The sequence below is a fragment of the Miniopterus schreibersii genome (assembly GCF_964146895.1).
Source record: "Miniopterus schreibersii genome assembly, chromosome: 2".
NCBI lineage: Eukaryota > Metazoa > Chordata > Mammalia > Chiroptera > Miniopteridae > Miniopterus > Miniopterus schreibersii.
The window spans coordinates 82,635,934-82,659,911 of NC_138102.1; the positions used below are offsets into that span (position 1 = coordinate 82,635,934).

At 37.9% G+C, this 23,978-nt stretch overlaps 1 protein-coding gene across 1 annotated transcript in view; it reads left to right on the top strand.

Annotated features, from left to right (window-relative positions):
- Window positions 1–23,978, top strand: part of MIPEP (mitochondrial intermediate peptidase) — a 182,471-nt gene that overhangs the window by 130,080 nt on the left and 28,413 nt on the right. The window contains exons 17-18 of the mRNA XM_081127366.1: window positions 17,431–17,552; window positions 20,667–20,740. Coding sequence (XP_080983492.1) covers window positions 17,431–17,552; window positions 20,667–20,740 — 196 coding nt within the window. The remainder of the gene's footprint in view (window positions 1–17,430; window positions 17,553–20,666; window positions 20,741–23,978) is intronic.

The following is a 23,978-nucleotide window of genomic DNA, read 5'->3' on the forward strand; positions in this document are numbered from 1 at the left end:
AATACAATTAACTCAGTAATCTGAATTTCTTTTACATCCTCTATTTTTTCATTATGATTACTTCTGAAAAGTACTATCTTTTATTTTCCTGGGTGGTACGTCTCAAAATGATTAACTAAAACTGGTTCATAAGTTATATGAAACTTTGTTCTGTTTAGATGATGACCAGATTTCGGGAGCATCTTGAAGACAGAACTGGTAGAGCAGAATCAGTACAGAATAGCACATCATTTGAGAGCCTGCAATCTGATTATTACACTGTTAGAAAAACACAGATATTTTAAAATGCTAAATGTAGACAGCTGCAGAGGCTACTTATATCTTCGGAATCTACTTGCCTGACGGGTGAAATCTAGACTATACTATGAGATCACTCATCTTAAACTGCTGTTATTTATATCCTTGGCTTCTCTCTCTACTTCTAGTAGCACTGATTTTCTTATCTGTGTTAACTTGTTGACTTTCAAGCATTTTGAAACAAACCCACAGTAAGAAATTCATTACCTTATGTTCTGTTATACAAATGTGTGTATGTGTTTAAAATGAAACACAAGTATATACCAGGCTAAAAGTTACCCTACTATATGCAGTGTATTCCTATGTTTTCACAATCCAGTTTGAAAAGCACCATGTTAACTTATCTTGCCCCATGATTTTGCTTATTCTACCCTTCCTTAAATCAGCCCTAAAACCTGTCAGATAGAGATTTTTTTTATAACTAAGTCATTTAGAAATAAAACTACAGCTCCTATTGAATTCCACCATTAACCTTTTCTCATGTGTATTAATTTACTTGACAGGCATTGTCTTTTAGGAAAGATGGATATGTGCATATATAAGATAGTGTGAAAAATGACGTAATGCAGTACTGTGATTACTCTATTGTAGACAGAAAAGTGTTCAGTTTTGTCTCATGGAGTCAGAAATGACATTTTATCTGGGCTTCTGATTCAGATTTTACGACAGCTTGTGCTAGTATAAGGAGGGGGAAGGGGAGGGATAAGTGAAGTATGATAGAAGGTGGTCAGAGAATACATTATTCCAGGGTTGCTTGATGGAAGGGAACTTGGTATGGGAGGAGGAACGATTGTTCAGGGGTTGAAAATGAGATGAGGATTATATAGTAGAGTCCTTTTTGTCTTCGCAGAAGCTTGTGCCTGATCCTGGAGGGAGTGGGGAGACCTTAGAGGTCTGAGCTTTGTAAGCAGAGTAGTGACATGAACAGGGAAAAGTTAAGGTTCAATATGGAGGATGACTTGGAGGATACGGAGATTGAAGACAGGGAGAAAAGAATCTTAAGTAATACATGAAAACAAATATAAAAATATAGTGATTTTTACTATGTAATTAAAAACCTTTTTTGCAAATATTACCTGCTTGATCATTTTGCTAGTATTTTATTCTCTCCTATCTCAGTAGTGTGTTCACAGTTTTTTTAAAAAGTATATTTTATCAGCATTTTATTTATTTTTTTAAATATATATCTTTATTGATTTCAGAGAGAGGAAAGGAGAGGGAGAGAGAGAGATAGAAACATCAATGATGAGAGAGTCATTGACTGGCTCCCTCCTGCACGACCTCAACTGGGGATCAAGCCCGCAACCTGGGCATGTGCCCTGACCGGGAATCGAACCCTGATCGCCTGGATCCTAGGTCGATGCTCAACCGCGGAGCCATGCCCGGCCGGGCTTATCCAGCATTTTTTTTTTTTTAAATATATCTTTATTGATTTCAGAGAGAGGGAAGAAGAGGGAGAGAGAGAGAAAAACATCAATGATGAGAGAGTCATTGATCAAGCCCGCAACCGGGCATGTGCCCTGACCCGGAATCGAACCCCGATCGCCTGGATCCTAGGTTGATGCTCAACCGCTGAGCCACGCCCGGCCGGGCTATCCAGCATTTTAGTTGTTTCATTCTGGAGGGTTGTTTGAAGCATCCAGTCCACCATGCTACACAACTTAAGTCCTTCCATCCAATTTCTTGTTCCTTCCTTCAGTTATTCCTTTTATGCTTTTGCTTCTTTATGGTTCTTTTCTGGGAGATAACCTTGATTTTTTTCTTCTTCCTATTCTTCCTGAGGTTTGGGGGGTTAGTCAGTTTTAGTTTTGCTTTTTACTTTTTACCATTACATATTTATTGCCACTAGCTGCTTTTTCTTTTCCATAGCATCTTGATCTTGTTTAATATATGCAATATTTCTGCTTACAAAAAATATATATGCACATAGGTCCTGCCCTAAAGATCTTACAATCTAGGCAAAAGATGATGAAGGTCTAAATTGGACATTGATAGTAGTCGTCTACATAAGAGAAAAGAGTACAAGAAGTATATTGAGATAAAATTGTCAGGACTTGAACATTGATTGAAAGGAACTGGAGATAAGGAATCAAGGGTCAGTGCTGATCCTTACCCTGATAAAGAGCATCTAGGAAAAACCTTTGGCTAACATCATACTCAGTGGTGAAAGACTGAAAGCTTTCCCCTAAGGTAGGAATAAGACAACATTTTCTGTCAACACCACTTATATTAAATATTATACTATAGTTTTTAACTAGAGCATTTAGGCAAGAAAAAGAAATAGAAGGCATTCACATTGGAAAGGGGGAAGTAAAATTATCTCTATTGCAGATGACAGGATCTTGTATACAGAAAATCTTAAGAAATCCACAAAAAAGTATTTGGACTAATAAATGGATCCAGCAAAGTTGCAATACATAAGATCAGTAACAAAAATCAATTATATTTTTATATGATAGCGATAAACAACCCACAATTAAATTAAGAAAAATTCCATTTATAATATAGCATTTAAAGAATAAAATACAGGAATAAATTTAGCAAAAAAATTTTAACAGTTATACACTGAAAACCATAAAATATATTGAAAGGAATTAAAGACGACCTAAATAAATGGAAAACTTTCTCATTTTCATGGATTAGAAGATTGTTAAGATGACAGTACTCCCCAAATTTTGATTTACAGATTCAATACAATCATTACTGAAATCTCAGCTGCCTTTTTGTAGAAATTGAAAAGCTGATTGTAAAATTCATATGGAAATTCAAGGAACCCAAAGTAGCCAAAACAGTCTTGAAAAAGAAGAAAAAAGTTGGAGGGATCACACTTCCCAATTTCAAAACTTAACTACAAAGCTACAGTAATCAAGATTGTATGGAATTCCAAGAGTAACATCACCAAATTGGCAACTTAGGAGACCCCAGTCTCCATCCTCGAACAAAGGTCAACAGTTAGTTATCCTCAGACAAAAACAGATCTGGGAAGGCTCAGGAGTTTATTTAAGAAACCTTAGCAACACTGTGGAACAACAACAAACAAAAACAGAAAAACTACAGGAGAAGGGAGACAGCTTCATTTTGCCTTCATCATGCTATCCCGCAAGCTGACAGTGCTCAGTGTTGGAAGGGAACTTCCCGGCTAGAAAGAATTCACCTCGCAGGGGAAGGAAGAGCAGGGTGAGACACCAGCTCCTTCAGCCTTTCAGGGCACTGTCCAAAGGCCCCACTTTGGTTTCACTTCCCCTAGAGTGACAAAGCTGAGATATATAGACACAGCTAGGAACAAGGAAGAAAAGCAGGGCTACTAATAGCAGCAGAGCACTCCTGGATCAAAGTCACCTGCTCTACAGACCTAACCAGCACAGTCATGGGCCCCCTGCAGATTTCACCAGCATTTGCCTCTCCCACCCCACAGCTATTCATATTTGCTCACACCAGCCACCTGAGTCCTTTCTTGTTCCTTCCCCATTCCCTCTGCTACTGGAGCCTGGGAACTGTACCAGCTCCAGCCTCTGTGGCAACATGAGCAGAAGACACCAACCTAGACAACCATGGCTGACCTCCGCTGCTGTGTGCACACTCAGGGCTAGACCCTTCAGCTAGCCCCTGGCCCTTGCTGCTTGCCCTGCCTCCCACCTTGTGTGTCTACCTCCATCCCCTGCCACTACACAGCGGGTGTGCAACCAACCAGCTCTGGCTACCACCACTTGCTCCCTAGATACTGGACTTGGAGGCACCACTGAGGACTCCAACAGCTCTTGTAGCCACTGCAGACCCCCCACAGTGCTTGCCAAGGATCATTCAGTTGTCTGTGCTGTGGATCCCAGCAGCCTGAAACCAAAAGATACAACACCCCACCCCGACCCTGAACCTGATGCTGTCACATGCCCCCAAACTTGGGATCACAGTATGCTTAAACATGCCCCCACCCATAAGTGAAAGTCTTCTCTTACCAAAGTCTTCCATGAAATGCAAAGGTGACTGCTCCTTTGAATGCCTAGACATTTATGCAAGGTTATAGGGATCATGAAGAATCAGGGAAATATGACTAGACGGAAGTGTAAACCTCTCAAAAAACATTATCAAAAAAGTGAAGTAATTCACAAAATGGGAGGATAGATACCTGTAAGCACAGGAAAAGATGCTCAACATCATTAGTGTTTAGGAAAATGCAAATCAGTACCACAGTGAGATGCCACTTTACTCTCACTGGGAAGGATATAAAAAAAAATGACAGGACATTAACTAGTGTTGGCATGGATATGGAGACATTGAAACCTTCATACATTTCTGGTGGGAATGTAAAATGGTATATCAGCTTTGAAAAACAGTTTGGCAGTTTCTCAAAAAGTTAAGGAGAGTTACTATATGACCCAGCAATTTTATTCCTAGGCATATACTCAACAGAACTTAAAACATATGTCCACCCCAAAATTTGTACAGGAATGTTAGTAACATTATTCATAGTAACCACACAAAAAAATGAAAACAAGGCAAATATCCTTCAGTTAACATTTGTATGAGTGTATAAATGTTCTATGTCCCTCCAGTGGAATATTATTTAGCCAAAAAAAGAAATAAAATACTGACTCATGCTACAACATAAATTACCCTTATGTTAAGTGAAAGAAGCCAAATACAAAAGATCACCTGTTGTATGGTTTCATTTATTTGAAATGTCCAGAATAGGCAAACCTATGGAGACAATAAGTAGATTAGTGGTTTTCAGGGCTGGGGGGAAGGAGGGAATGCAGAGTGACTGCTAATGAGTAAGAGATTTCTCTTGGGGGTGATAAAAATGTTATGGAATTAGATAAGAATTGATGGTTGCACAACTTTGTAAATATACTAAAAGTCACTGAATTGTACACTTTAAAAGGGTGAATTTTGTGGTGTGTGAATTTTGTATGATTTTTCTAAAAAAATAAATGATAACATAATGCCTTGGAGCAGGCAAGGTTGTGATGAGTCACACCTGATGGGTTCTACTCCTTTCCATGAAGGAGGAGATTGAATTGCTCTACAAGTTAGAGATCAGTTTACCTCAGAAGAGTTTTTGGGTTATTGTTATGTGGAATAAGATTTAATTTAGTAACCTATAGATTTAGAAGGAAATACAAGCCCATCAGTTCCTGTCAGCCTTAACAATCCATCCATCACTCACGCCTGACTCTTTTGAAAATTACACTGTCAACTTTCAATTTAAAAGATGTGAGAATAAGAAGGCAAATATATAGCACCTGTTATTATAACGTTGCAAAACAATGCAATTTGATACTATCTTTATATGAAGAGTTATACTAATACTTAGGTGTTGAATTTTTATAATGACTACAAATTTTAATTAATGGTGTTGATTATGATTATCTAACACTGTTTGAATTGCAAGAATATGTACTGTTCGGCATTATACCCAGGTTTTCCATATGTTTCAACCATAACTATAGCAGTTTCTTTTTTTGTAAGAAATTGCTAAAGGCTGTTGCATCAGGAATTTTGGAAATTCTTCAGATGAGATAATCAGGGAAGATTGATGACATGTTGACAGAAAGCAGGCAACCCTAGTAATTTCAGTGGATCAGTCACATATTTTATTTATGTCAGTTACTCTGTACAAAATACAGGTAGTAACATGTCCCGCAGATGACATACTATCACAAGCCCTGGGCTACACTTCAGAATATGCCATTACTTAATAAACTTTTGGAATGCCTTCACACTATTACATAGAGGGCAGGGAGGCAGTTACTATGTATTCCTGGAGGTGAAGGTGTTTTGTTTCATCTTCATTAATTCAATTGTATCTTACCTTAATAAGACATATTTCCTAATTGCAGAAGTGTTTATAACTTTTGTACATCTTAGGCAACATAAATGAAAGTTAATAGAATGTACTTTTTAATGATCTGGTGGAGAGATCTTGTGCCATACAAATTAAAAACTGAGTTTGAAAGTGGCAGTTATTCAGACCAGTGAAGTTGTGTAAATATCATTTAAAGTTATTAGGTAAGGGTTAATGGGTAAAACCAGTTAAATTAAGATGTTATTGTACAGACACCAAATTTCAGGGATAAAATAACATGACTATTACAGTCATGCATTCTTCAGTATTACCAATGTACTGTGGCCTAATTCAATGAGAAGTTAATAAAAGTTAGTAACAATTTTATTTTAATTTTGTCACCTCAGAAATTCAGATGGGTGTGTATAGTCAGTAAATTAATCAGTTATTTCTTACCTCTTTGTTGACATCTTTATAATTTTAGTAATTATTGAAACTAGTTAATGGAAAAAATTTGGACTTATAGATGTAAATTGTATCTAAATTAGAGTAATTTGATTCTAATTTTTCTACTTTTTGTATCATCTTTTTTATGAATATTTATTGAGCATACTGTTTTAGGCACAAGATATAAAGAGGTACATGTGATTTTCTCTGCTTATGTAAGATAGGAGTCCAGTTTCCTTCTTTTGCATGTTGCTGTCCAGGTTTTCCAATACCACTTATTTAAGAAACTATCCTTTCCCCATTGAGTATTCTTGGCTACTGTGTCACAAATTATCTGACTCTATATGTGCGGGTTTATTTCTGTGCTCTCTTCTGTTCCACTGATCTATGTATCTGTTTTTATGCCAATACCATAGTGTTTCGATTACTATAGACTTATAGTATAGTTTAAAATAAGGAAGCTTTGTACTTCTTTCTCCAGATTGCTTTGGCTAGTAAGGGTCTTTTATAGTTCCATACAAATTTTAGGATTTTTTTTGTGTGTGTGAAAATACCATTGGAATTTTGGTAGTGATTGCATTAAATCTGTAGATGACTTTGAGTGGTATGGACATTTTAACAATATTAATTATTACAATCCATGAACATGGGGTATCTTTCCATTTGTTTGTAGCTTCTTAATTTCTTTTACCAATGTCATAGATTTCACTGTATAGATCTTTACTTCCTTGGTTAAATTTATTCCTAAGTATTTTATTCTTTTTGATGCTATTAAAATTGTGTTATTTTCTTAATTTCTCTTTCTGATAGTTAATTGTTGGTATATAGAAATGCAATTGAGTTTAGTGTGTTGATTTTTATCTCCTCCAACTTAATAAAATTGTTTATTAGTCATAAGAGTTTTGTTGTGGCGTCTTTGTGGGTTTTATATATAATATCATGTCATCTGCAACTGCGAACAGTTTTAGTTCTTCCTTAGTGATTTGGATACTTTTTATTTCTTTTCCTTGCCTAATTACTCTGGCTAGGACTTCCAGTAAATACCTTGTTAAAAAATGGTTCGAATGGGCCATCTTTGTCTTATTCATGATCTTAGAGAAAAAGCTTTCAGTTTTTGACCATTGAGTATGATGTTAGTTGGGAACTTGTCATATATGGCCTTTATTATGTTGAGTTACATCCCTTCTAACCCAAGTTTGTTGAGTTTTTATCATGAAAGGATGTTCAATTTTTGCATTTTGCTTTGCATTTCTTTTGAGATGATTGTATGTTTTTATCCTTTATTTTGATAATGTAGTGTGTCACACTGAATGATTTGAGGATGCTGAACTATCCTTGCATCCCTAGAATAAATCCTACTCTATCATGGTGTATGACAATTTTTACATCTATATTCAGTAGGGATATGGGCCTGTAATTTTATTTTCTTGTAGTGTCCTTGTCTGGCTACAGGATCAGGGTAATATGCGACTCATAAAAAGAGTTTGGAAGTGTTCCCTTCTCTTCTATTTTTTGGAAAAGTTTGAGAAGAGTTGGTATTAGTTTTTCTTTAACTGTTTGGTAGAATATACCAGAGAAGCCATCTGGCCCTGAGCTTTTATTTGTTGGAATAGTTTTGACTGTTGATTCAATCTCCTTGCTAGTAATTAGTCCTTCAGATTTTCTGTTTCTTCATGATTCAATCTTGGTAGGTTATATGTTTCTAGAAAAATGTATTCATTTCTCTGGGATATCCAATTTGTTGGTACATAATTTTTCATAATCTCTCATGGCCTTTTGTATTTCTGTGGTACCAGTTGTAATGTCTCCTTTCATTTGTAATTTTATTTGAGTCCTCCCACTCTTTTTCTTGCTAAATCTAGATAATGGCTTGTTTATTTTGTTTATCTCTTAAAAAAACAAAACAGCTCTTAGTTTTACTAATCTTTTCTATTGTCTTTTTAGTCTCTATTTCAGTTATTTCCACTCTGATCTGTGTTATTTCCTTCCTTCTGCTAACTTTGGGCTTAGTTTTCTTTTTTTTCTTTTTCTAGATTTTGAGGTGTAAAGTTAGGTTGTTTATATTAGATACCGCTTTTTTTTTTAATGTAGGCAATTATGGGTATAAACTTCCCTCTTAGAACTGCTTTTGCAGCATCCCAAAGGTTTGGGTATGTTTTTCTTCCATTTTTGTTTGTTTCATTATTTAAAATTTTTTCTTTTGATTTCTTTTTGACCCATTGGTTGTTCAGGAGCGTGTTAATGTCCAATATTTTTTAATTTTCCAGTTTTTGTCCTATTATTGATTTCTACTATCATGCCATTGTCATTAGCAGACCCTTGGTGCAATTTCAGTCTTTTTAAATTTGCTAAGACTTGTTTTGTGACCTATCCTATGATTTATGCTGAAGCATTTTCCACGTGTGCTTGAGAATACCTGTTTTGCTGCTGTTGGATAGAATGTTCTGTATATGTTTGTTATGTTCATTTGATCTTAAGTATCATTCAAGTCTAATGTTTTGTGGTTGGTTTCCTGTCTGGATGATCTATCCATTGTTGAAGATGGGGTATTGAATTTGGCTACTATTATTGTATGGTTGTCTATTTCACAATTCATATCTGGTTAGGATTTGCTCAATATATTTAGGTGCTCTGATGTTGGGTGCATATATAGTATTTGCCACTGTAGTATCGTCTTTTTTTTAATCCTCACCCAAGGATATTTTTGAAGAGAGTGGAAGGGAGGGAGGTAAAGGGGAGAGAGCGGGAGAGAGAGAAACATCTATGTAAGAGAGACACATCCATTGGTTGTCTTCTGCACGCACCCCGACTGGTACTGAAGATTGAACCTGCAACCCAGGCACGTGGCCTTGACTGGGAATCCAGTCCATGACCCTTTGGTCCACAGGCCAACACTCTAACCACTGAATCACACAGGTCAGGGCACGACTATAATATCTCCTTGATAAATTGACTCCTTTATCATTATATAATGACCTTACTTCTGTCTTGTTACCTTTTTGGCTCAAAGTCTATTTTTTGTTTTCCATTTGTATGAAATGTCTTTTTCCATCCCTTCACTTTGAGCTTTTGTCCTTATAACTGAAGTCAGTCTCTTGTAGGCAACATATAATTGGGTTGTTTTTTTTAATTTATCCAGCCACTTTATGTGTTTTGATTGGAGATTTTAGTCTGTTTACATTTAGAGTGATTATTGATAAGTATGTTCTTCCTGTTGCTATTTTGTTCATTGCTTTCTAGTTGTTTCAGTATCCCTCTTTGAGCAATGTATTAAGACACCTTGCTGACTGGTCATGAGTATCCACATGTTTCCGTGTCTGAACCTTGCTGACCCGTCACGCCAGAAAAGTAGCCTGCCGCTGGGGCGAGTTCTGGCTTGAAATAGCTGGTCAGCAAGGTGTTTAACATGAGTTGCCTGATTCTGTCTTGTTCCTAAAGAGGTCTTCCTTGCTCTCCTGGGTGCATTTTTGACCATAGAGTTCTTCATATTCTATGAAAGTCCTCATTACTTGATCGTGGGTTCCTTTAGAATGAATAGGAATGTGCCTTTTGAGATGTTACAGGCAAAGGGGAAAGCAGTGTTAAGGAACTTTGATAGGAAGATAAAAGCCAGCATGTCTTAGGTCCAGTTCCCTGCTTGTTGCTTTTTTATATTATCATCTCATTTAATTAGATTAATATTACCTATTCATATTACATCTAATAATGCATTTCCATTTGAATCATTTACATATTTGCTGTGCTAATAGATTAGCTTTGATAGGCACGATCTCACATTTCCAGGGTTTTTATTTTTGTTTTGTAAAGCTTTTTTCCCCCCAATATCCATATATAAAAGAAAATCGACAATTGAGATTGGCATACTGAGGCACACTCCTGGTTAATACTTTATGCATCATTAGCAGTGTGTTTGATGTTCCTGTTAATTGCCTGGTAAAATTTGGTCAGTTGGTTAGGAATGATTTTAAGACTGGGTCCAGTCTCCTTAAAATAGACCATAATTCTACCGTTAACATAGGAAATATTTTCTGGTTGTCATTAGGATGTTATAAAATTCTCATCATGGCATGTTTAGAAATTACTCTGATTTCTTTGGTAATATGGAGGATTTGTGCCTGATACCTATTTTTACATTATTGGAGAGCAGTGTTAACATTTTAACTTACTCTTATTATTATACTTAGTATTAGTATTATTATACTTAAGCTATCTTCTTGCTGGCTGTCAACTATAGGCCACCTCCAGGTCCCAGAAGACTCCCCCAGGTCCCCAGCAATGTCAACATCTGAATTTATAATACTTACTCTTATCATCACTTGAATAAGGACTTTCCTTTTTAGCTGTAAACGTAGCTATGTGTTATGTTTTGATATGTGTTTAAGCTGATGGAAATTAAGTTGTAAGCTGTAGGTATCAAATATAAACACACAAATGTGGCTGAGGAATTTGAAATCAAAATGATTATAATTTTCACATTTGTAGGAAGCAGTAGGTCACATAATTAGATACTTTAGGATGTGCAATATGCAGTAGCAAGACAGCATGGGCTTTGAATGTTAAAAAGATACCATGAATCCTGTCTCCTACTTGTGGATCCATGCGATTTTTGGTTGGAGTGCAGGAAAAGTTGCTGTAACAAAGACTTCCAATATACAATTACTTAAATAAAATTAAGGATTTTTTCTTCTGCCCAATAAGGCAAAGTTGAGTAGATAGGGCTGTTGGGCTGGCAGCTCCTCAGCATATGGCTTTTATCTTTGAGTCCAATGTGGTGGTTCCAGTTTTCACTGTTTCAAGGCTAGCAGGAAGGGGGTAAGAGGATGTGGAAAGTGATCATCTTTCTTTTGAAGGACTTCGTACACATTACCTCCACTCCCATCTGCTTAAATGTGTAGTTGTATAACCACACTGAGCCTCAAGGAAGCCTGGATGACCACATCTGCCAAAATGACCACAAGCCTTGCTCAAATTTAGTAGAGGAATGGTGTGATTCTTTTTCTAAGAGGAAGAAGAGGGAAATGAGGAGGGGCTACTTAACAATCTCTGCCAGTAGCCTTGACCAAATTACTCTTTTTTTAGTCTATTTGTAAAATATTAGCTGTTAAAATGTTTATGAAATACTTGTAAAAATATCTTACAAGATTTTCATGAAGTCACCGGGTATACGTTTAATAAATATAGGCATCCCTCCCATATTTTCAGGGATTTATTTCACTTAATACTATTTCTGAACACAACTCTCATTTTTTAAAATAGATAATGGTATTAGTTTTCTATTGCTGTGTAACAAATCACCACAAACTTGGTGACATAAAGCAATGTGGATCAGCAGGCAGAGACTGCTCAGCTGCATCCTTATGCTTGTGGTTCCCACGAGGCATTCAAGGTGTCTGCCAGGCCCTGGTCTCATCTGAGGGCTTGGCTGCTTCACCCAGGTTGTAGGCAGAACTTGGCAGTTGGCATAGCTTGGCAGTTGTGGGACTGAGGGCCCCAACTTCTGTTGGATGTCAATACAGAACACCCCTGTCTCCCGGAGGCCACCTCCATGTCTCTGCCAGGCGGGCTTTCCAAACATGGCCACTGGCTTGCTCAGGCTACCAAAGAGGTTCCTAGAGTGAGTCTGCTAGCCAGATAGAGACATTATGTATAACATAACTAGTCATAGAGGTGCTATCCCTTCACCTTTGCCATACTCTATTGGTTAGAAGCAAGGCACAGGTCCTACCCACAGACAACGGGAGGGGATTTCACAAGGCGCAAATGGGAAGACAAGATCATAGGAACCACCTGAGAGTGTGTCCATCATAATAGCTGTGTTACATTTAAAACCACTTTGTATTCAAAATTGAGAATTCCTGTTTGTTTGTCAGTTGTTTCATGGGTTTTGCTAAAATATAATAGGACTTTTACCAAATTAGAAATAATAGTCTATATTAATTCATTTTAGGGTGTCCCCAAAAAAATGTATATACAGTTTAACAGCTGATAGCTCAATTTTGAAAATGAAATGTATTCTAATAAACACTGCCTTTATAATTATTCAGAGTGTGTATATACATTTTGGGGGCACACCCTATATACATACATTAAGAGAGAATATGAACATAAGGCCAGTAGGAGAATATCTGCTTCTACTGTCCATTATGGTTCATTGTTAAACACTTTTGAATGCCATAAATTTGGTATCATAAGAGATACTTCACAATCAGCAGTATTGTACATGGAAAACTTGAAAAGTCAAAATGGTCTGTCCACAAAGACTAGCTCAGGAATTTGCTTTTTTTTCTATATTGCTGTCATTTAGTTATCCTAATTATAAGAGGTACACATTGAACAAAAGGCCTTTATGAGCTTGTACGGTACAGCTAGCCCATGAAGCTTGAAGGAGATTGAAATCACATACTAGGAAGCACTACACAGATCCTGTACATAGTCCAGACCTGGAGACCTGGTGACAGAACTAGCCTCAAATTCTATACCAGCAATCAAGCAATGTAGTCAAAGAATTCTTTTTAGAAAACTGTTAATAGTCACTCTGAGATCCAAAAGCTGTGTTTAGCACTGTAATAGTCTCTTGTTTGTGATACGGATATTATTCCTGAACTTATTTCACTCAGAAGTCTGTCTTTCAGAAACATTTAGCATCTCTGTGAAAAAAATTCTTTAGTGTTCATATATCCATCGTTCCAGCAATCTCTCATTCTATCCACCCATCCATCCATTCAGCAGACAGCTGTTGAATTCCTGTTGTGCTCCAGGTACTGTGCAGAGTCTAGACGTGCACAAAGCATTGTGGTCCTTGCTCTTAAAGAAATTTCAGTTCAGTACGACAAAACACCAAGGAAGCAATGGGTGTCATTTATGTTCTCATGCAGCTTATAATGTTCCACTGATAAGATTGTTTTAAAATAAATTTTCGCTAAATGCATTTATATACTTATAGCTAGAAATGAAGAAAGGATGTGCTACTTGGGAGTATAATTAAGACAAATGTTATTGAATCATTCAGCATTTAACATGTAGTTAATGAGTGCTTATTCTGCACTAGTCCGTCTTCTAGGTTCAAAACTGAAATAGATACAACAGTACCCCCGTATCTGTGATCTCACTTTTTGTAGTTTCAGTTAGCTGTGGCCAAATGCGTTCCAAAAGAGTAAATGAAAAATTCCTGAAGTAAACAATTTATAAGTTTTAAATTGTGCACCATTCTGAGTAGCATGATGAAATCTCTTGCCACTCTACTCTGTCCCACCCAGGACATGAATCATCCCTTCGTCCACTGTGTCCACTCTTGTATACACTACCAGCCCGTTAATCACTTAGTAGCCGTCTTGCTTATTAGATCAGCTGTCAAGATATCATTATGCTTGTGTTCAAAGAACTCTTATTTTACTTAATAATGGCCCCCAAATCATTCACATAACTTTGATTATAATATATTGTTATTATTCTATTTTATTATTAGTTATTGTTATGACTCTCTTTCTGTGCCTAATTTATAAATTAAACTTTGACATAGGTATGTTTGTATAGGAATAAAACATAGTAGATACAGGGTTTGGTACTATTTGCAGTTTTAGGAACCCACAGGGAGCATGGGAACATATCACCCACAGATACGGGGGGACATCTGTGGCAAATAACCATCCACTTTGCTACCTTTCCATTCCTGGCTCTGTCTGTGCTTTGGCTGGAGGAAAATTGTGTGGTTGGAAAAGGACTGTAGCAAATATGAATCATCAACAGGCCTCACCTGTCTGAGTTCTAAAGCGAGTTACCGTCTCCATGGAGCTCCTACCATGCTGCTTCGCCTGCTCCACGTTTTTGTTTTTTATATGGGATCACTGAGATTATCTAACTCAAGGAAAGTTTTTAATAGCTGTGCCTCAGAATAGTGTTAGGATTGGGAAATCTACACCTCTAGTCAGAATAAGAGAAACTGCAGAAGTGCTTGAACCCTGTTTTTGAGTTCACATCCACACATCACACCCTGAAGGAGGAGTGAGACCTTCTGTCTACCTGGTAAATGTCCCCTAGGAAAAAGGAAACTTCAACTTAAAAGGAAGAGGATATAATAATTCCAAAGCTTAGAATGACATTTTGTCTTTAATTTTTCCTGACTCATGAGTGAAATGGCAACAAGAACTTGATATTAGGTTGTATTAGCAGGAATTTAGCCATTTGTGGTCAAACAGCAGTGCAACTATAGGTCGTAGTCTGTCATAAATTTACAAACCACTGAGGCAAGGTACAGTTTATTCAGCATGTCTCGAGGTATGGAAGGAGGGTGGTATGGGACTCAACCCTACAATGAAAGAACAAGACACAGCGAGGTGGGTATCATACCAGAATATCTGTATCCAGGTCGGGACGACAGTGTAAGGCAGGCACTGTGGCAGTTCAGGAAACTGCATTGCACAAATCCTGATGTCTCTTTCTACACTTCTGAAAGGTCTTATTTTATCACTCTACGTGGGAGCTCAGTTACGAGTTGTTGAAACTAAGGAACTTAGAAATTTCTTAGCTCAAATCAAATGCCACTATTGAGGGAGGTCTGCTTTCAAGAAAAAACGAAACTGTATTCAGCTTGAATCTAAAAATTAAACTCAGTTCACTACAGCAAAGGCTGCCAAACTTGTTCTGGCAGATCACCAAGAAGAAAAAGTTTCAAAGACAGAGCCCCTTAACTATGTGCTACCAGCCTTGAGGCTTTCACCCTAAGAGAGACTTGTATCATCAACAGCATGAGACCCAGTTTCGGTGGAATATCATGTTAAAACAGCCTGCTATATTCCATTACAGAAGATACAATCACACTCCGGTGGCTTTATATCAAAAAGATCACCAGTAGTGCATTAAGATTCCAGCAAAACACAAAAGCTGACATAGATCCCTTTTTTAAATAAGACAATATACTGTGTATAGGTTATAATTGAAGTCCAAGAGACCCAACCCTTGGACTAAAAATTTAGTCATTCAAAGTTTGTTTGTAACAGAATCTGATACATAAGATGGTCCTTGGCTATTTGACTTCAGTTTAATTACTACTTGCGTACAAACACGGTATAAAGCCTGTCTCACCACTCCCCTTGCTCTCCACTGCCTCCTGAGGGTACTCTTTGACAGGAGAGTGTGCAGTCACATTCTCTGAGTGAGGGCAAGGCCACTGTTGAGCTTCAAGCTCTTCAGCCCCACCAGTCTTCATGTTTTCAAGGTGTTGTGTGGTGGTGGCACCTGTGCTTAGGGTGAATTAGAGAGGATCCTGGTCCAGTACTGTAACTGACCCAAAATAGCTGCCATGTGAGCACACCCTCCCAGCACTGCGGCCCCAGGGAGTCAGAGACCACACTTCTGCTTGCAGCTCCCCCATGATAGGGTCTCACCTCCACAGAGGGCACAGTGTGATGCAGGACAAGGAGGAGGGGGCACATCTCTTTCCTTCGAGGACACAACTGGCAAGGTGCCCCACCTTACTTTGAATTATATCCTTTTGTAAAAAGGGGATAGTGGATATGAGGATATTGTTCATCTCTGCCCTGATACCCTCATGTTCTTACATTAGTCTGAGTGTTCCAGCATGCCTTCATTTATAAGAGCTCCTTTGCCTGATCCAGACAAACACTTGTCTAAAAGTGTGGGACACACTTAGGAACTAGCACTAGGACTTCTTTATTAAAGTCACTGTGTAGTGGGTGTAGGACTCAGAATATTTTCTAAAAATTGCCATACCACTGTGATTAAGGGACCATCTATGTTTTGTTAATATTTGTTCCTGTATAATTTAGGTAGCATTTGCTTGTCTAGTTTATAGATTTGTGGTGAGAATTATACTTTATACTTTATTTTCTGGGGAGTTAAAAGAATTATTAGGTATTATTATCTCAGTTAAAAAAAACTAAGCTTCAATTTATTTTTTGAAAAGTTTGAATGTCAGATAAAGCATTCATTGGAAGACAAGTGGATTATTGTGCATCAGATTTGTTTCAGAAAAGTAAAAATTTTAAAGTCATATGTGTTTTAAGGATAGTGTTTGTAACTAGCTTTTGTTGTAATCGTGTTGCCTGGAATGCATGTGCTGTGGTAGCTTATGCATTTGCACTTGGATAGCCCTCTTCCTACTAACCAATCAGAATGTAGATATTTTCAGCTTTTAGGTATAGAGAAAGAACAGCATTCATAGGAAAATAATTTTCCAGTGAAGAGTATCCTTGCATGAAAACTCATGTGGCCTTTCTTTATAATAACTACATTATTATTCTCAAAAAGAATGAGTGCACTCCGTGCCAGACCTGAAATTTCCTCTGTGCTGCTGACGACCAGGCATTCCAGACAGACTGGAGTCGGTGTGCAAGTCAGCCGTGCTCCATTATCACCATTCCTGCCACCGCAACGAGGCTGTCCTCTACATTTCTGTCACTGAAATGAATGCCAGCAGTGACAAACATGCAAAACAACTAGGTGTCAGGTTTGGTTTCCTCAAGGCCTCTCTCCTTGGCTTGCAGACGGCCTCTGCCTTGCTGTGTCCTCATACGGCCTTTTCTCTTTGTGCACCCTTCCCTCGTATCTCTCCCCTTCTGACACCAGTTCTATTGGATTAGTGCCCACCCTAACACTTTCATTTTAACTTAATCAGCACTTTAAAGGCCCCTTTTCCAAACACAGTTACATTCTGAGGCACTGGGGTTAGGGCTTGAACGTAAGAATTTTGAGGAGCCACAGTCCAACTCATAACTGTATAAAACGTGAAAAAAAATATTAATATTGTGAGTGACATGGCCCTCTAGGGTGAAATTTAAATGAAAACATTTGCAGATTTCCATATGTGTTTTCATTGTGTTCTTATGCATAATATCTGAAAATACAGAGACTTAATTGTTTCTGGTGCTGTGTTTCTGTTTTGGCAGGCCTGGCAGCTGCGATTCAGTCACCTTGTGGGCTATGGTGCCAAATACTACTCTTACCTGATGTCTAGGGCAGTAGCTTCCATGGTTTGGAAGGAATGTTTCCTACAGGATCCTTTTAACAGGTAATAAGGCGGGTAGGGCATAAAATGTTCCCCTCAACTTCAGTAATCCCCCACCCCACTAGATCTAAAGTCAGGCTCTGAGAACTTCGGCCACCCAGAACACAGCCCAAACGTGGTAGGAAACTGAAGCTCCCTGAGGCAGGCTCATCACTCAGCCCAAACCTCTCTCAGGCCCTTTCAGCAGGAGCCTCCCTCTTGCTTCCAGAGACAGAGCCTGGTCCTGAACTTCCACCTCATTGTGCAGCACTGTGTGGCTATGACCGGCTGGTGATGGCCTGATGCCCAGCCCTCGTGCCCGCAGGTACCCTTTGTGTGAAGACTTTGTGCTTCTGCACAAAATGGGCCCAGACTGCTTTGTCTTCATCCTTTCCTGTAGGTTTTCTTAGTTTTCCAGCCTCTCCTGTTGTCAATACCCTGTTGCTGTCAGTACTTCCATTTACTTTGACAGGTGTCCTTATTTTCAGCATAAGCATCTGAAGTTTCTCTCATGAGGAACACCTCATTTCTTCTTTATTGCCTAACAAAGAACTTGTTACTTTCTTCATTTGGGAGTGGCACCACTAGAAACTTTGGTTATTGACCTTAGCATCCAGTTTGTTCTAGAAAGTTCACCCTCTTCCTGACTTTGGGGCATTTTTCCTTCCCCTTGAAAGACAGTGGCAGTCCAAAAAATGGGGACTGCTCCATCTGCGGCCACTTAGACAGTGTGGGTACCTGCCCAGCATGGCTTTCCACGGCCCTGCCTCATAGATATCCTCATGGGCTAGTCAATGGTTCAGAAGACACAGCCTGCAGCTCTCTGTCTAGAAGGCTATAGGGACATGTCTGTGTGGAGACTCCCGGCCTCTCCCAGAGCATAGTTCCTCAGATTGGGCAGTGGGTGTGGCAAGCTTTAATGAGTCCACAAGGAAATTTCAGCTAGGGACAAGGATGCCCACCCCTTCCCCACAACAGAGGCAGGACAGAGGGGCTGTGGGGGGAGGGAGAGCAGGGCCTGGGAGCATGTCACAAGGCTCCTGTTGGGTGGAGAGGCACAGGAGAGCTCCCATTTCTCCCTGATTGGACCTCCTTCTGACACCAGGAAGTCGAGTTCTGGTTCCATGAGTCCTTAGAAGGAGCTGCCTTTGAAAGCAGACCACTAATTATGATCAGGTCTGATAGTCATTGAAAGCATTTTTGTTCAAGGCTTCATAGTTAACAAGGTGGAGTAAGATTATAACCTAGGTCTTCTAATTCCTAGTCCCTTCTCTTTCCCCACTTCCTGCACACACCCTCAGCTTTTCATACAGTTTGACATAGGTTTGGATTTTCTCAGCAGTTAATAATCACATTCTGTTCCAAATCTTTTGAACTTGAATCTGATGTAATAGAATTTTTAAATTTTTATAGCTTGGTACCCACATGTTATTTTGTCTTCAGTCCTTTACACCTGCAGACATTTGGTCTGCTTTTCAGATTTTATTATTTTCAAAGGATCTAAAGCCAAAATTGACTACAATAAATAAATTTGGGGAATTACATTTTTTTACTGGAGATTTCTATAAAATAGACAAAATATTATCTTGTTTAAAGGAACTACACTTTACTAGAAAACCACATATTATTAAATACATATATTTCCAAGTATTTATATCTTGTTTATATATGCATTCTTGCCTGGACATGTAGTTGCCATGGTTTTATAGACATGTAAAAGTAATCTAGTAAAAATACTTATTGGACTAGAAAATTTCTAACCTCTGTCGAAAGATTTTTTTGATCCCACTTTTGAAAAATTAGCAGGGTGGAAGCTGACATCAGGAAGCCAGGCAGGACAGAGCCAAGGCAGGCAGAGAACTGGAGGCCTACGGCAGGACTCTGACTTAGGCCATGTACAGTGGTTGGGAGGGGATGCCAAGCCCCCGAGGCTGGAATCAGGCCCCTCTCAGCTGTTCCATGAGAAAGCCCAGCCCATATGTCCATATTTCCTGCTTCCTGGCACACTTTGCCTTAGCTCTCACTGCAGGGTGTGCCCCAAATTGGTGTTTGATATGAACATGTTTTTGATATGGTAATGCATGTTCACAAAATTGCCTATACATAAAGATGCTACAGACATAGTAGAATGAAACCATCAAAATTTATTTAATTTATGTTATCATAGTCTGTGGTCATTTCCATTAAAAGAATATCATTTTTCATAAAATACACGAGTAGCATTAAATCGCTTGTCTCCAGGTGCCATTAATTTGGAGAATTTCTGTCTATAAAAATTTTTTTTGCCCATCCAGGCGTGGCTCAGCGGTTCAGCATTAACCCAGGATCCAGGCGATCGGGGTTCGATTCCTGGTCAGGGCACATGCCCGGGTTGCGGGCTCGATCCCCAGTCGGGGGTGTGCAGGAGGCAGCCGATCAATGACTCTCTCATCATTGATGTTTCTGTCTCTCTCTCTCCCTCTCCTTTTCTCTCTCTGAAATCAATAAAAATATTTTTAAAAAAGAAAATTCTTCTTACCTTCTAGTGTTACAAACAGTATTCCTTATAGAATCCAGCTGACCAAGAGTATCTGCAGATGAAAACGAGCTGTTGGCTCCTTTGTCTTTGCCACCCACACACTCGAGTCAGTTTTCTGTTCCCTTGGCTATTATCCTTAGCCAAGGTCTCCCGGGGTAATTAATTCTCTGTTGCCAGCATTTTTCCCCCTTCACTTTTATTTCAGAATGTTATTTTTCTCTTTGTTACGTGCCATCTCAAGTTCTTTTATGAAAGTGAAAAATGGCATAAATCATTTCAAATCGCACTACTAATCCTAAAAATGATGGAGAAGAAGATATAATCTTACTTAATCTGTAATACAGAAACAAAATAATCCTTTCTATGAAGAGATTGCTTGCTATGAAGCAGCTAAAAATATACTTAGCCTTTTACAGTAAATAAATGGTTTTGCTCATTAGAATAATTTAAAAATTGGAATTCAATTTTTAGAAGCAAGAAAATAAAGAGCTGAATTGTCTCATGGTGGCAGGTTTTCTGAATATGATATCAGTGTGGCTTCTGAGAAACTCAAAACAAGTGTGAATGGGGTGGAATTGGCTGTGTGTTCAGGTGCCTGTAACAGTCTCTCCTCTCCCCAGGGCGATGGGGGAGCGGTACCGAACGGAGATGCTGGCCCACGGTGGGAGCAAGGAGCCCATGCTCATGGTGCAAGGTAAACCAAAACGAGGATTGGAACCTTTTTTTTTTTAAGTTTTATGGGTTATTTGTTTTAGTATTAGCACTTTGAGTTATGTTTTTGACCATCTATAATAAAAGCTGTTTCATATTTTCTCAGTATATATTTTTTAAGGAAATGATGCTCCAGCTATGTACTTTTTCAGAGAATCTATTTTATTGTATCACAAATAACAAATTAGTTTTATTGTATTTCTATTCTAATGTTCATTTCTATTTCATTGTATCCCAAATAACAAATTAATTTTTAGTTACTGTGTTTTATTTAGGTGCCAGGACAAAATTTCAGGCTTTAGCTTTCAAAATGTTACTAACACTCTAATCGTAAATTTGTCATCAATTCTCAGAAAATTTGCCTTTAGATTTTAATACATCACAATGTATTTCTTTAGCCAACAGAACTCATTTATTTCTTATTCCTTTATTTCTTTCTCTGAAAGTTTAAAAAATTAGAACTTAATTAACCATTCTCTGAGGCATCACCAGGCTTATTTTCCTATGTAACTCTTTTGGTAATTTTTACATTTAAGTATTTTTACTCAAAATTATTGTAAATGGAAGTGACCATCATGATTTTTTATATAATGTTCTCACAAATATTTCAAGGAAGATGTGAATATTATTGGATACTTTCAATATATTGACAGTTATATTTACAGTTGATCCCTCTGACTATCTGATAAAAATAGCATTTAGGAAATAACTTCCAGTATTAGGGAAATACTATTTTCAGTGTAATACCTGAGTGGGTAATAATAGTAATGGGTCTGACACAAATGTTTTCTTGCCTAGATCTGTTTAGTCAAATGCCTGTTGCTTTTGCAGAGCTCCAGATCCTTTCCTTCAGCTATTCATTTAGAAAAGCAGGTATTTGTTGAGAGTTGATTATGTATCAGGTACTATCATAAGTGCTGAAGATGAAGTAGTGAAAGACAACCTAGACAAAAACCCAGCTCTTAGGGAACTCTTGAGAATTCTATCAGTTTACCCAGGAAAGTGTATTCATGCAGGCTTGATCTGCCCAATGCCACAACAAATTTATAAAAGAGATCCCACAGTCTTATGTAGCACAGCACAGCTCTCCTCTGCCACTAACATTTTGGTTAGTGGCCTGCGAGTTGACCTCTCAAGATAAAGTAGGCATGCTGATGCCTCCTCAGTTTTCCGGTTGACCTTTATTGAACTTGGCTATAACCAGGAACTTTTAAAAATGTTTTTCATGTATCGATTAATCTTCTAGCAACCCTATGAGGTAGGAATTATTATCCCCATTTTACAGCTGATGTAACAGGCCTGCTCCTGGTCTAAGTCATGAGGCAGTGAGTAGAAGACCCAGGATTTGAACCTATGACTTCTGACAGCAGAGACCAGGCTCTTTATCAGTCTTTTTGTGGAACAGAACACCTACCTTAAGGCTCTGTTGTGGACTCGTGTGAAAGTGAAATTAATTGGCTCATAACAGTAAGCAACAGGTAGTTTAAATTGTGTGCTTTTTAGCTGATAGTTTTGGTGCTATGTAGACATCCCACTGAGAGTTGCGATTAGAAGAAATGCTTCAGGATTGCTTTCTCATATGGATTTTTTGTTAGTTATATTCTCCCAGTAGCAGTGCTTAGCTAGACCAGTATCTAAGTGTTCTCTGCGTATAAATATTAGCTTACATGTGGTTCCATCAAAATAAAAAAAAAAGGAATCCTTTTCAGTGTTTGTCTTTTGGCTGGTGTATTTTTTCTACTCTTCTTCCAAGAATGTTGTTAAAAAATGTCTCTACAAATTTTGTTCTTTATATGAAACATTTTTGTGTTAAGAAATTTAATATTTTCAAAACTAAAATTCACACACTCAAGAGAAAAATAAGACCATGATTCAAACCAGAAATGATAAAGCATTCAGATTTCAATACGATAGAATGGTTCTGCTTTTAAACTTTAATATTTTCCTTAATGTTGTTCTGTCATATCTTATTAATTCACAGGATTTGTTATATGTCAAAGATGAATGGGGGAGCGTGCAAAGAGATTATGCCTATTGTCACTTTATGGGGTTGGATTTGTAAGGCAAGACCAGCAATGGCTTCTTGTTTTCTTGTATGCAGCCAGCCTGTCCCCCAAACAGGAATGTCATAGATGATGTCTCATAGCCTTAACTCCAGGGTATCCCTAGGAGGAGTGATTGGTGAAATTACTGAGAATTGTGATATAAAAACATAAGCCATTGAGTTGATATTATTCTTTTATTTTATAGGTGCTGTATATATTTTATTTAACTACTTACTAGATAAATGTAAAGAATTATATTAAGTAGAAAAAAGTAAAGAAATAGAATACAGTGGCCTTGAGCACTTGCAGATTTCACCTCCACAGGTACCAAAGACTGACTAAGGCACTTGAGCATCCTCATCTTGGTGTCTGTGGCGGTTCTTGGAACCAATTCCCGTGGATACCAATGGATGACTGTACCTGCCACCAAATATTGTACCCTCTGACCAAATGACAAATTTATTAACCTCCTTACTTAAGACTTAGGTTTCAAATTCACTTCAAGCCATTTTGAGAATCAAAATACTTATGCAGTGAACTTATGCTTAAATGATACATATTCAACAAAATCAAATATATAATAGTTTTGATCTTTGAATAATAAATACTACACAAGTGGACTTTCTGGCTACTTGGTTTTTTTAGAATCCCCTTGGTCTTTCCTATTGCCCACAGATGAACCTGCTTGTGGCCAGAACCCAATCTAAGGAATTCCCAGAGAACACAGCATCCCTCTACTTCTTTTCTTGCTGTTGTTTGTCCACATTCACCAGTTAAAGGCTTCCTCCAGGCAGTTGCAGCAACAGAAGCTCTTCTTAAAGAGCCTATATTTGTTTCCTCTCAAAACTCTAAACACCATTTGAAGACAACAAAATAGTGGTTAGAATAGCATTTCCTTCCTCAGAGAAGAAAAGCGGCCATGTGGTGCAACAGCATTGGATTTGCAGTTACTAGCTCTGCCACTTACTATCTGGAAGTTACTTGAGAAATTCACTTAATCTCCATATGGGAGGTAAAATATGATTTGACTTCAAAACACTTATTTCTTATCTGCTTCTCCATAGCTCCTTTTTCAGTCCATCTCTGACTGTGTGTGTGTGTTATAATTGATATAATAGAGGCAATAGAAAGAACATTATAGATTTAAATTATGTCCTTACCTAGTTTTTTTTCTCA